We start from the raw sequence: 14,435 nt of genomic DNA, 5'->3' as shown, positions 1-14,435 counted from the left end.
TTGCTTCCTTAACTCTCCCTCCTCCAGATTTCAACTCCTGTCACTTTCTCAGGGAAGCCTGCCCTCACCCACACAGTCTGGTCTGATTCCTTTGTCCTGGGTTCCTTCAGAAGCATGTGTTCCCTTGAGATCCCTTATCTCAGTTTGTAATTACATTCATTAGCAGAGACTATGTGGTTTACCTTGGCATCTTCTGAGAGCTGGTATCTTGTTTATGCTCCTTGTTTATTCCTGTGCCTAGACAGTGCCTGACAAGGTAGGCACTCAGTACATAGCTGTTTAATGAATAAGTGTTTGCTCCAAATTCCAGAACTATCAGCCCTTACTATTCTTACGAATATGACATTGTAGCTGTAGCTCGTGATGTTTGACAGCTGTCTTCTATCTGTTGATGAGCTTGGTAAATTGGGATTTTGTAGAAATCAGTAAGGACTGGTGGGAACACTCAAAAGCCTCATCATTTCGGTGATTTAGGACTGCTTTGCTTCTCCAGGAACTCTGCTCCACCTGCACCTGCAGAAACCAAACCCAGTGTGTTTGAATTTAACAATAGTATGTGTGGGTACCTATATGCGTGTGTGTTTAGCTGGAAGATGGCTGGAGAACAAGGTGGAAGGGCCAGAGCTTCTGTTCCCTCCACCCCTAAATGCAATGTTTGAGAAACACTCTCTAACGAATCACAGTGTGTTCACGGCCTCCCCGCATTAAACAAAGAGAACATCGGAATTGCGGAGAGGTGGGACTGTCGGGGCGCTGCCACCATCTGATTCTGGATTAGGGGAAAGGGACGTGACCCCATCTCCCCGGTTAAAGTAGACCGCGTGTGAGTGACAGCCTTTCCTGCCCCCTCGGGGTGTGTCCCCACGGGCTTCCTCACCCGTGTGCGTGAGACCCGCCAGGGAAGCCGGCGATCCGCCCAGGGCCCAGGGCCCGCCCGGCGGGGCGCCGCGTGCAGGTGCGGAAGGCAAGCGGCTGCTCGGGGCGGGCGCGGGGGCAGCGCGGGGGGCCGGGCTGCGCGGCGCGGCAGCGGGCGGCAGGAGGCAGCGTCGGCCCAGGCGGCGGGCGAGCCAGCGCGCGGTGATGTCAGTGGCGGCCCGGCTGGCAGCAGCCGGTACTTCCTGTGGAAAGGCGGGCGGGCTCGGCTGCAAACCCCACTAGCCAGTGTCAGCCTCTCGGCGGGAGGAGGCGGCGGCGGAGGAGGAGCAGGGGGAGGGCTGTCAAATTCGGGAGCCAGATTTTTTCCCCTTCCCCTGGCAATCCCTTCCGCTTCCCCGGCTCCCGGAGTGACATCTGCGGGCCGGGGACCTGCATGTGTGTGCGCGCGAAGGAACGGAAGAATGGCAGTGCTCAAACTCACCGACCAGGTAGGGGGCGGCGGCGCAGGCGGGCGGGACGCGCGGGCTCGGGGCGGCGCGGAGCCCGGCGGGGGGATGGGGGCGCGGCTGGAGCGCGCCCGCGAGCTGTTTACTCGCTGCGAAGGGGAGGAGTGTGCGCGGCCGCCGGTGCCTCCAAGAGCCCGCGGCGGCTGCGGCTCCCCTCCGTGGCGCCGTCCCCGCCCTGGGCCGTCGGAACTGCGCGCCGGAGTCCCGGGCAGGGCCCGTGGACGCTGGGCAGCCGGGGTGCGGGCGTGCGGCGGCCGCGGCCCGGCGGCGCCCGGGAGGGAGCCGGGGGCTCGACGTGCTCCCGGGACTCCCACCGCGCTGCGCTGCGTGGGCGCCGCCGGCCCGCACCCCCGGGAGGAAGACGCTCTGCACGGAGTGGGAGAAAGGATCACAGCCCGGGACCCCTCCCCAGCCTAGCAGGAGTCTGGCCCCCAGTGCGGCTCTTGCGTGGCCCGGCTGTCTTTATCCGTGGGATGTGACATCTCGACTTCCTCTTTAGTTGTCCCAGGCTGTGTGCGTGGTGCGGGATGGGGACCCCTGGAGACCGCCCTTTCGGATCCGGCTGGTCCCTCCGAGGAGGGGGTGAAGTCGGCTCGGAGGCTCGACTCAGGCGGTGGGCTACGGTCTGCCGGTGTCCACCAGCTTTGTTGGCTTTCCTTGCTGAGACACCATCCAGGGCAGCTCTGGAGTCCTAGATTGGAGAGGTGGGGTTATTTGCTTCATCGAATTGACAGCCCCCGCCGCCGAAGGTCTGTGGAATGGAAACAGCCACCGTCGCGGGCTCGGCTGCTCTTACATTGACACTAACAGGCGCTCAACCAAGTTGCACGACAAAACTCTTTGCAGCTCTTTCCACAATAGAAGGAAACGGTTTGCACCCCCCACACGACCCCAGTTTATTCGTGGGTAGTGAAATGAACTTTGTTTTGGGGTCCTAGCAGACAGAGAGGCAATCATGACATTGACCACAGGGTTAGACGTGCCAGCGTTTGGTATTAAATATCTCAAACTTATCCATGGGTTCCATCTGTTAACTTTTTTCTCCAGTTAGTATCCAGCCAGAACATCTTGCAACTGAAATGCAGTCCATCACCACAATGATTTGTTCTCCTGCTTGTTAGATTCAATGTTTTAGCTTGTTTTTCCTAAATATTTACAGGTGTTGCAGGTTTAGGGACGGGGAAATCAGTTAAAATTCATGTTACTGTTAAATTTAATGGAAGAGCAGCTGGTACTTATGGTTAATGTTATTTGTTCTCATTGGTTTCAGAGCATTTAAAAGTGTAAGTTGATATCAGGATTTCCTTCACCTTTTGGTCCCATACTTTGCCAACTGTTAAGACATTTGCTTATTTTAAATCTTACAGTTTTAGCGTGTCTTAGGCCTGTCATCTTTGCTGGTACGCATTGCTGTTACTTGTGTGTTAATCCCTGGATCTTCAAAGTTCAAAGAATGGTTCTAATAGGTATTATTGTTACCACATATAAGAGAGAACATCCCATAGAAGTTTAGAATTTTAAGAACTTTTAAGGATGATCTAGCCCAAACCCTTCATTTTCTAAATGACAAAACAGATCTGAAGAAGTGAAGCAAGTCTTCCTCAAGGAATGCCAGCTGCAGGCCTGCAGGGCTGGAGTTAGCTGTGTCTCCTGCCTTCTAGGAGGTTATGCTTTCTGTTACAGTTGGTATAGGACAGCTCCATTATCTCATTGGATGTATCGAATGGGTTACAAGAAAGCATCTCTTTTTAAATCAAGATCAACCCTATTGAAAAGTGTATTACTTGGTCTTAGAAAGGAATTTATTCTTCAGGGCTTATCAGAGCAGGAATTTCAAAGATGTTGCCTTCTAAAATGTTTCCAAGTTTATTTCCTTCCTTCCCCCAGTAAACAAGTATGCCAATGGAGAGAAAGGAGGAGTCATGCAATTTTCATTAGGTTCCATCTCCAGACACATAAAAACAACCTAAGGCGTTTTAAGATTTGAGAACTTCTGAAAATGGCCAGTTTATCTTGGGACAAAGTCAGAAGGAGATGGGGTGGGGAAGTGGCCTGGGTGGGGCAGGGGGTGGTGAGCAACGATGGTTTCTGTGTAGCTTTAGGTCCAGGAAGTGTGTAGTCTTTCTTGCCTTATATGGTCTTACCTTTTCTGTTTGAGACTCAATTCTTAGAAGTCAGTTCTTAACCTCACAGATTAACTTTTAAAATCATTTGCTTAGACTGCTACTAAAGAGTTTTGCTCCATCATTGTGGGTAGGGAGCTGCGTGCTTGGAATCCCTGCCTTAGAGTTTGTACAGGAGTGCCTTGCTGTCCATTCAGCTTCTAGTAAAACAATCGCTTCTTAATTTCTCCCTCTTTTATTTCTTTTTTTGAGTCAGGGTCCCACTCTGACTCAGTAGTGTAAGTATGGCTCACTGCAGCCTTGGCCTCCCAGGCTCAAAGGATCCTCCCACCTCAGCCTCCCCAGTAGCTGGGACTATGGTGTGCCACCACACCTGGCAAATTTTTATATTTTTTGTACAGACAGGATTTCGCCATGTTGCCCAGACTGGTCTCAAACTCTTGGGCTCAAACAATCCACCTGCCTCAACCTCCCAAAGTTCTGGGATTGCAGGCATGAGCCACTGTTCCTGGCACCTCATCTGTTAAATGCCCTATTTGTGAAGTAAATTTTGATTTTTGCTAGGCCTCTTAAATTTTTTGTTGGAAAACACACTCTTGTGGTGATAACCTGAAACACAAATTGCCTTTATTTGTCTTTAAATGTGGCCAAAGTCAGGGGTGTCAGATGATGAGATTTTTCTGTCCAGCTGAAGCTAGGTGCAGGGGCTTGCTTGGTGAAGCAGACACTGCTTCAGCAGTCAGTCCTGTAGTGACCTCTCAATCTTGCAAGAAAAGGAAATGTTTTTTCCCAGCTCTTTTTTTGGGAGAGTAAAAACTGAAAGGAAGAGATCAGTGTGATTTTTAGTCTTCTTCTTTTTTTTTTTTTTTACTATGAAAGGGAACTGGGAGCTATCACTACAAACACACTTGGCATTTAGCACTTCTGCATTTGCAGCTTTTGTAACTATGTCCCTTCTGTTTTCTTCTTCACAGGATGCACATACTTTTTCCTGCAGCCTTAGAGGGCACCAACCATCCTGGTTTGTGCAGAGTGACTCGTTTCTCAGCACATGGGGCTAAAACTGGGAAAATTCCAGGCAAACTGGGAGGAACTGGTTACTCTGTATAACATAGAACACACTCAACTATGTCATTGATATAATAATGTAATTATTTTCTTGTATTAGGAGTTTTACATTTTTGGTAAAGTGAGATAATTTTAAGTTTGGGAAAGAAAATTTTATTACCTACAAATCTAATGCATTTTGACTCATTGATAGCCATGACGCCTTTTGCAAATTGATTTGATACTGATTTTTTGGGGGTGTTCTTTATGTCATATAGTTAAGGCACTACAGTCATTTTAAGTGTATGGCCATATCTTCAACCTGGGTCTCTACCTGAAATTTATTTTCAGAGTTATGAAGCTAGGATGGTAAGTTCTGTTGCATGTTTAAAATGTCCACTATTCTACCTGCATTTGCTAATGATAGCAGAACACCACTTTGGTCTTGGAGGCTGCCTGCCGACAAACCATTTCAGCAGGTGGCCCTTTTGGAGCTTCCTGCCTGGAGGCCTTCTGGTTTGGTGTTCCCGTGCCAAGTCCTAGTTCACACTTGAGTCACTCACCTTCTTGCCAAAGGCAGTGGCTGGCAGCGGTGATGGTGGCAAGAGACTAGAAATCCTGTGTAACTTTGGGAGCAGGATTTCTAGCTCATAGTGTGGGGCCTTGGGACGTGTTACATATTTTATTGGGCTGCCCTTGTTCTTCCATTGCTCCCTAGAGCACTGGTCTTAAAGCAAACACTGTGCTGTAGTCCTGCCTTCAGCAGAGAAGAAGGAAAAAGAGTCTTTATTTGGAGCCTTTTCTGGTTGTTTCGGGACCCAATCACATGGTTTTGAGAGTGCATTTGAGGCTGGTGTTTCATGGCAGAGACCTAATAATGTTACACATTTATTGTGCTCTTGTTGTATGCTGGGCCTTTGCAGTGAATCACATCTTAATCCTCATAGCCACACTAGGAGGTAGCTGGCGGTGTGATTCCTATTTTATGGATGAGAAAACAGGAATAGAGAGGCTAATTGACCTGTTTAGAGTCACACACCCAGTAAGTGATCTAGCACATTGTCCTACCCTGGCAGTCTGATTGCACAGGTGGGGCTCTGACCACAAGGCTATACTTTTTATAGTTGAAAGGGCAGTGCCACCATAGGGTTAATGGGTGCCTGCTCTTGTTTACAGGGACGCCATTGGATGAGCAGTGTTCCCTGAACTCCTTCTGCCTCTTGGGCCAGACCCATTTCTGTACAGAGTAGAGAGCTGCTCTGAGGCTCCTGCCCTTGCCTGGCTTCTCCCAAAACAGCCTCTCCACTTCCCCACCCTGGTGAATGATATGTTGGTAGTTCAGTGATTTCTTTTCTTACAAATATCTATCTCTCTATATCTATCTATCTATCTATCTATCTATCTATCTATCTATCTATCAATCATCTATCTATCTATCTATCTATCTATCTATCTATCTATCTATCTATCTAAATGAACTGCAGTCATTATAGGAAAATCAGAAAGCTAGATGAGCAAAACAAAAAAAATTTTTAAACCATCTGAACCCTCTATACTCAAAGATAACTACTCTTGACATTTTGATATATTTCTTTCTAGTCTTCTGTCTGGGCAGCCAGAAAACATTTTTAAACTTTCCATGTGAAAGTTTCGTATTATTACCTTTCACTTGTGCACATAGCTGATATCTATGTTAGCTAGATGAATGACTTTTCCAAATAAACTTATTCTTCTCTTACATATATGATTGGCTCTTTAGCTTAAGTTCAACACCAGCATGTAAGCTCTAGCTCTGGATTATGGAACCAGCTTTTTTCTTTTCTTTCTTTCTTTTTCTTTTTTCTTTTTTTTTTTTTAGGATTTCAACTTTTTACTTCCTCTTTTGCTTTAAACAGAGAGTAAATATACACTCAAAAAGGCACAAATTGTTTGCACCAGAAACAGGAATGAAAGATTCTTTAAAAAGGTTTGTATTTCTACAAGACGATGTTAATTTTCATAGGCTAAAGTATAACATGAAATAATTTAAAAACAGGCAGAGCTACAGAGATCTGATAATCCTGTGGTTTCCAAATTTGTTTAAGCTATGACACTCCTTTTTGTTTTCCCTCAAAATAATTTAATATTGAAGCTCAGTATGTAAAAAAGATTGGCCTGGACAGTGATCCCTGACTCCCTCTTGAAAACTGGTTTAGTGTTATTTGAAAGCCCCTTTGTATGAGAAAACTCCTGGTGATTGGTTAAATGGTTTTTTTTTTCCCCTGACACATCATGTATGAAACAAACATTTATAAATGTTTGTGGATGATTAGGAACTACATAGAACTAGGATGACTGTATCATTTTTATCCTGTTGAGAATCATAGGTGGTACTACTCAATATGAAGCCACAAACAGATGTGAGCCAGGACTGTCCTGGGTAAACCTGGATACATGATCATCATATATCCACATAGATTCCGTGTTTGCTCACCACAGGCTTGACAGTGATCGTAAACTAATTTGACTAGCAGGCTACTCAGTCTCTTTTGAGTTAGGTCTACACTGGTGCAGGTATTACAAAGATTGTTTTATGACCTTGTGCAGAGTTGAGAAATGGCTTCCATCTCACACATCAGTTCTGATTGGTTGGTCGAGGGGTTGCAGGTGTAATCTGATAGAAGCATTCTGACTCTTGCAGTTAAGGATCGGAGAAAGTGTGATTGATTACCAGTGTTTGCTATGGATTTATGGAAAGGGAGAAGTGACATATGTTGTATATTAGCCAACCCTAGCAAGACATGTTAACTCTGTAGGCTTCAGGTTTCTTTTTGTAAAATGAAGAGGTTGGACTGGATGCCTTTCTGGTGTCTCAGCTCTGCCCTTTCCCTTCTGTGACTCGGTGCCTGTGATGGAGACCAGTGCTCTTCACATGGTTTGTGTTATAGCCTTTCTTACAAATGTGGCTATGAAGGGTGTATTTGCAGATGAGCTCTAATAAGGCTTCCCAGGTAAAAAAGTCAAACAGCTTCAGGTTCCAGAGGAGGATTTTAGCCAGTGTCAGTGACTTAGGGGCTAATTCTTATTTTTATTATTTATTTATTTATTTATTTATTAGACAGAGCCTTGCTCTGTTGTCCATGCTGGAGCGCAGCAGTGCAATCTCAGCTCATTGTCACCCCCCCCGCCCCACCCCCTCCTCGGGTTCAAGTGATTCTTGTGCCTCATTCTCTCATGTAGCTAAAATTACAGGCATGCACCACTATGCCTGGCTAATTTTTTGTGTTTTTAGTAGAGATGGGGTTTCACCATGTTGGACAGGCTGGTTTCAAATTCCTGGCCTCAAGTGATCTGCCCGCCTCAGCCTCCTCAAGTGCTGAGATTATAAGCGTAAGCCACCACCTTTTTTAGATTAACCCTTTTATAGATTACTCCTTTTTAACCTTTTAACCAATATCTTATCTGGCTCTGGCTGCTTTCAGAGGTTGGGAGTGCCAGTATTTACTCTTATTGGTGTTCATGCTTGTAAATTTGTTGGTAGCCTAAGAGGCTGAAATTAATGATTCATAAATCCAGTTTGTAATTGTGATATTCATAATTTTTAAGGATCTTTTCACTTGCCTCACTTTGAAAATAATTTGTCTAGTATTCTATAAAGTGAGCTAAGCAAATAAGTATATAGTCCACCTTTGAGCTGTTTCAGGGTTTACTAAGTCAATATGTAATTTCATTTCTTGGTTTTCATTTGCTTAGAGTCCCCTTGCTCCCATCCCAGGAAGTCTTAAGCATTTCAGCATAACTTTCTAAGATATCTTTTACACCAGAAGACCATTTGTGCCTAAGAGAACTTTCAGAGGTCATAGTAGAATTAGGGAGATTTGTGGAAACATCTGTTTGAGCCTAGACATGGAAATTAATCACAATTTTAAGCTGTCTCTAAAAGTTTTGCTTTTTTTATTTTAAAAATTTTGTTTTGCTTTAGTCTGTTTTAAAAATAACACTAGACTGGGAATTAGAAGATGTGGATTCTACTCATGGTTCTTCTAACAGTTACATCATTTGGGGTAAGTCCTGGCCGTGGTTTCTTTGTCTGTTAAAATGGGAATGGGTAGAAAATTCTCTAAATTCTTTCAAGCTCTAACATTCTAAGATAGCTCCTCACATATTTCAGTGTCAGTCTTTTCTCATTTTGTGGAATCTCATTTCCAAAAGTATCTGCCTTTTATGAACTTTTGATTTTGCACCAAGTGTGTTGGTGGCAGCTTTAAAATGTCCCAGGTTTGGAAAACACATCCTGAGTTTTGCTAAGGGTGAGGGGTCCTTTCCCCAAGAAGGTTGTCTTCTGGGATCTCCAGGAGCCTGACTCTGGGGACGCAGAAGCCCTGGGGCTGTTCTCAGTGTAGTCCTTTGAGAATCCTCTTGAACTTCTTACAGGATAAAGGGAGCAATCCTTACAGACCCCATCTTGTCTCTCGTGAGCTGGGGTTCACCTTAGCCTTCTTCAGAGGTGCTGCTTTAGCAAATATCTTGGGTTCTCCCAGGCAAAATCCTGTTTTGTTGAACCCAAATAACATGTGCATCTAGCAAGTTTATTTCTCAAAGGTTGGCCCAGAGTTAGGTGCAGTTGACATGGTGACCACAGACTTTCTCAAGAAAGGAAGAAAATTCCTATGTGTAATCACCAGCCTCTGTATGGTTAGTCTCTGTGGAACAGACTTGTTTTGGTGTCTAAGACTGGCAAGATAAGGAAATTGAGCATAAGATCTAAAGACAGAAAGCCATGCAGACATTCAGGTCAGCTGGGACAAATCAGCCAACCAATTATTGTTTAACAATGGCCTCCAAAAGTGGGTGTGGCCTACACTCCAAGGATGAAGACAATGCTTTATTGAGTTGGAGTTTGGGAAAGAGAATATTGGAATTCATACTCCTTTAAATCATTCTTTAAAACTTATAATTTTTATGTAGTTTTAGTACTTATTTGCTAGTACTGCGTCATCTTTTTGGCTGTATTTTTCACTGTTTGCCACCTGGCCAAATCACCACGTGGGTTACTGCAGCAGCCTCTGCTGGTCTTCCTTCATCTGACCTTGACCCCTACATTCTGCTCTCAACATAACTCTCGAAGTGAAGGAACTCAGAACTTGTCACTCCTGCTCAAAAACTTCCAGTTTCATCCAGGGTGAAAGCTAACTAAGGTCATTAGAGTGACTTCTGCACTGGGCTCCTTCACTCACCTGTCCAGCCTTAACTGCTCTTGATCTCTTCCCAGCTACTTGGCTCCAGCCCCACTGGCTTCTTTCTGTTTAGTGAACATGCCAGCTGCACTCCTGCCTCGGGACCCTTGCTGTTCCTGCTCCCCAGAGCAACTCCTCCCTTGACATCTGCATGGCTTACCTTTACCTCTTTTGGGTCTTTCCTCAGATGTTACCTTCTCAGTGAGTCCCTTTCTGACCACACTATGTAAAATGCCCACTCCACATTTCCTGTCTGCCTTTCTTTATTTTCCTCCACAGTACCAATCCCTCATACCATATATTTTACTCCCCCTGTTTTAAAAATCAAAACTTACATGTGGTTAAGATATAGATAATAGGACAAAGATTATTTTGTTAGTTTGATTCATTCACTGCTGTATCTTCACTACTTAGTACAGGGTAAGGCACATATTAAATGCTCAATAAATATTAAGTGAATGAATATAAATACGTATGTGTGTCTATATATGTACATGTTCAAATGGTTTTTTACTGAAGTGCTCAAACAAAACACTTCTATAAACAGCTTTCATTTTACACTGGGATGTCAAATTTCCATTCAAACAAAGTAAGAGAAAGTTCTCTGCCCTATGAAAATATAAAAGATCACATATTGTCCTATTTTTCTGGTTGTATTTTCCCTCCTTTCAAACTGTGCTTTTGGTTGTGAGGATGGTTAGCACTGTAGTTAATTCTCAGTTCCATTTATTTTAGGGGAATATCAAGGTGACACTAGGGGACAGGAAATATTGGTCCTAAATGTTGTGGAGTGGATCTCCTATATATTCAAGCAATCAAGAAGTGTTTAATGAACTCCATCGACATAGCAGTGTTATGGCATAGCTCTGCTGGAGCTCTGTGCTCTCCCCTTCTCCACAAAAGGGAAGGAGAGGTAACACCAGGCACAATAAAATAAAAACCAGACAGAGAGAATTGGGAACAAGGAGACAAGAATCATGCTTTACATGATTTAATCCTGATATTTTAATGAGAGGGTGGCTATCATCATTTCATTTTAGAGAGGGGGAAAATGAGGCCAGGCATGGTGGCTCACACCTGTAATTTCAGCACTTTGGGAGGCCAAGGCAGGTGGATCACTTGAGGTCAGGAGTTTGAGACCAGCCTGGCTGACATGGTGAAAGCTCATCTCTACTAAAAATACAAAAATTAGCCAGGTGTGGTGGCAGATGCTTGTAATTCCAGCTACTCAGGAGGCTGAGGCAGAAGAATTGCTTGAACCCGTGAGGGGGAGATTGCAGTGAGCTGAGGTGTGCCATTGCACTCCAGCCTGGGCGACAAGAGTGAAACTCTGTCTCAAAATAAATAAACAAATAAAATAAAAAAATAAACAGGAAATTGAAAACTGAGAGGCTGAATAATTTTTTTCAGGGTTGCATGACTCTGGGAGTCACATTTGAGGCAAGCTCAACTCTAAGGTGCACATTCTTAGCCATGATGCATTAGGATTCTTGAAATAGGTGCAGTATCCCAAGAGACCCTTTTCCTCACAGAGTTCACAGTCTAGTTAGATGATATTGAATACCTTGCACATGAAAGACCCTCCGCCACGTTTACCGAATTCATGTGGCATAAGAAACAGCTATCAATCCAGGTATAAGGCAGGTTTAGACTATGCTTAGTGGTATTGATTAGGGACTTCAGAAGTCCCAAGGTGGGCAGAGTCATCAAGAAGGGAGCTGGAGGGAGTCTAACTTATACTTGAGGAAGGGAATGATTCAGGCAGCAGATGCGGGTGGAACTCAGATGACTGACATGTTGTGTACCTGTCAGGTAACCTGGTGACTAAATTTACTGAGTCATCAGGTTCATGCCAGGTAGGAAAAAGAGGAAAGGAAACATCCACCTTTGCAAACTGGGGAGGAGAGGTGTTTGCATATTAACACACTTTTCGCAGTTCTTTGATAGGTACTATGTATCCTCTACTGGAAAACTTGAATTAGTGAATTTGTGCCTAAGCAACACTTACTGTTTCCATTTGTTGCACATGACCTTTTACAAATTAATGTGTACCTACTTTGTTCCAAAAAGTATTGAACCATTAAAGGTGTTGCCTTATGTGCCCTTCTGTGTCTGTGATACCCCCTGCTTGAATCAAATATTGCATGATGTACAGAGCAACATTCTGTGAACAAAGATGTATTTTGGAGTAGCAAGGACTTCATTGAAAGCATCTAGATGGTATGGTAATGTAGGACATTGATGGAATAATATAGTAGGTCTGAAGATGATTTTTTTCTTAAAAAAATTATTTCCATAGATTTTTGGAGAACAGGTGGTGTTTGGTTACTTGAATAAGTTTTTAGTGGTGATTTCTGAGATTTTGGTGCACTATCACCCGAGCAGTGTCCACTGTACCCAGTGTGTAGTCTTTTATCCCTCACTCCCTTCTCACCATCTCCCCCAATTCCTCAAAGTCCATTGTATCATTCTATGCCTCTGTGTCCTCATAGCTTAGCTCCTACTAATGAATGAGAACATATGTTGTTTGTTTTTCCATTTCTGAGATATTTCACTTAGCATAATGGTCTCCAGTTCCATTCAGGTTGCTGCAAATGCCATTATTTCATTCCTTTTTATAGCTGAGTAGTATTCCATGGTATGTGTCTACCATATTTTCTTATCCACTCATTGATTGATGGGCACTGGGGTTGACTCCATATTTTTGCAATTGCGAATTGTGCTGCTATAAACACACGTGTGCAGTATCTTTTTCATACGACTTCTTTTCCTCTGGGTAGATATCCAGGAGTGGGATTCTGGATCTAGAGATGACTTGTTTTACATATTTTTTAGACAAGAAACTGCAAAGTCCAGACTATGGGAGGCCTATAGAAAAAAGAGACCATTTCTTTAAAATCAATTGTAAGAGGAAGAAAAGGAAGGAGAAGAAATATAAATCCATAAATTAAAAGGAAATTAAGATACATGCAGACTAATTGCAGTGAATAGATTTGGATTCTGATTTAGACAAACTTAAAAAAGCACACTTCTTTGAGATAATTGGGGAAATTTGAATACTGACTGGATATCTGATGATTTAAAATGTGAATATGATATCGTGGTTATGTTTAAAAAGAGAGTCCTCCTACAAAACGAGAAACTATAAAACTTTAGCATTTTTTTCTCTCTTTTTTTAAACAGGATCTCACTGTCACCCATGCTAGAGTACAGTGGTGTGATCACAGCTCACTGCAGCCTTGACTTGCTGGGCTCAGTTGAGTCTCCCACCTCAGCCTCCCAAGTAGCTGGCACTACAGGTGGGTGCCACCACACCTGGCTAATTTTTGTATTTTTAATAGAGATAGGATTTCACCATGTTGCCCAGGGTGGTCTTGAACTCCTGGAATCAAGTAATCTGCCCGGCTTCCTAAAGTGCCGAGATTACAGGCACAAGCCACCGTGCTTGACCTATTTCAGCATTTTCTCAGGGCACCTCTTTAAGTGACACATTGTTTTTGGAAGCTATTTTTCTTTTTACTTTTTCCTGTTACCTTTGTGCCCCTCTGAAGGCCTACACTCTCACTTGATAGAATGCCTTCAGTAAATGTTAGAATCCTTTCTGTTTGTCCAAATAAGCACGTGATTTTGCTAGTTTTGCTGCCCAAGGAAATATGCTTCTGAGCTAGTTGTGTGGTCCACACATCTATTGACTTCATTTAAGTGGCTTCACAACTGGAGTCAGATATTTGAGCATTGGGCTTAGAGTCTCATCTTATGTGCTTTTAGGAAGACCTGGATTTGGCTTATCTCCAGTGTAAGATATTTAGATATTAGAGTTGCCCAAAAGGGAATTTAGATATTAGAGTTGCCCAAAATCACTTTCTTTCATTGACTTAGGAACTCTATTCTAAATTAAACTGTGTAGTTTTTAAAGGCAGAAAACAGTTGCAAGGTCTCAATTCCAATGGGCCTGGCTGCCATGCCTCTCTGCTTACCTGAACCGGAAGTGGGTGTTTGTCGTTGCCTTGAGTGGTTTCACCGTTGCTCAGGCATGCTGAAATATCTTCCTTTATTTCTACAAGTGTGAAAATCTTTCTATATCCTTCTTAACGGAGTCCGGATTTAAGCATAGACCATAAGCATAAGAAGTGGCCACTGTGACTTGAGTAAATGATATTGTCATGAGTAATTTAGAAGCCACGTGGCAAAGGATTTGGTACTTTGGAGCCTCCGTATAATTATGTCTTGGGGCTCATGAGGTGGATGCAACGTTTAGTTGCTAATGCTCCTTTTCTTAGCAGCCAAGAAGAAACAATCTTTGAAGTTGCTATACTTTTTAGCAAGGAGTCTTTTATCAAGGTTTCAGGGAACTGTATTATTTTGTGTATATTATTTAAAAATATTGTGGCATCTCACTGAACAGTTTCCAAAAATACTCCATGTGAGTCGTGTAGTTAGAATACTAAAGTTGACGTCTGGAGACCTGGGCTATGTGCACAGGGCTACTCCGAACGAGCTGTGTCCATCTTCCTGTGCTACAACTTTCCTTGACTGCAAGATGGGTAAAATAATACTTGCTTTACTGGGAAGTTGTGATAATCAAGTGGGAAAGTCTCTGTATAGCAAGTGGTGCTTGGTTGGCACTCAGTAAGTAGCTCTGAATCTTGAGCTGGTTCCTCATTTGC

The 14,435-nt window shown here is 43.7% G+C and overlaps 1 protein-coding gene across 12 annotated transcripts in view; it reads left to right on the top strand.

Annotated features, from left to right (window-relative positions):
• The first annotated feature begins 850 nt into the window (after positions 1–850).
• Positions 851–14,435, top strand: part of ANKRD44 (ankyrin repeat domain 44) — a 340,075-nt gene continuing 326,490 nt past the window's right edge. For 10 of the 12 annotated variants that reach the window (XM_078328070.1, XM_035305208.3, XM_035305210.3 and 7 more), the window contains exon 1: positions 1,161–1,364. In XM_078328070.1, coding sequence (XP_078184196.1) covers positions 1,338–1,364 — 27 coding nt within the window. In that variant the 5' untranslated portion in view covers positions 1,161–1,337. Of the gene's footprint in view, positions 956–1,160; positions 1,365–14,435 lie in introns of those variants that run through there. The other 2 variants (XM_078328068.1, XM_035305206.3) reach the window with 1 other exon arrangement.

The sequence above is a fragment of the Callithrix jacchus genome, chromosome 6 (assembly GCF_049354715.1).
Source record: "Callithrix jacchus isolate 240 chromosome 6, calJac240_pri, whole genome shotgun sequence".
NCBI classification, from domain to species: domain Eukaryota; kingdom Metazoa; phylum Chordata; class Mammalia; order Primates; family Cebidae; genus Callithrix; species Callithrix jacchus.
Note: the sequence above shows the minus strand (reverse complement) of the source record. Positions and strands in the feature narration are given on the sequence as shown.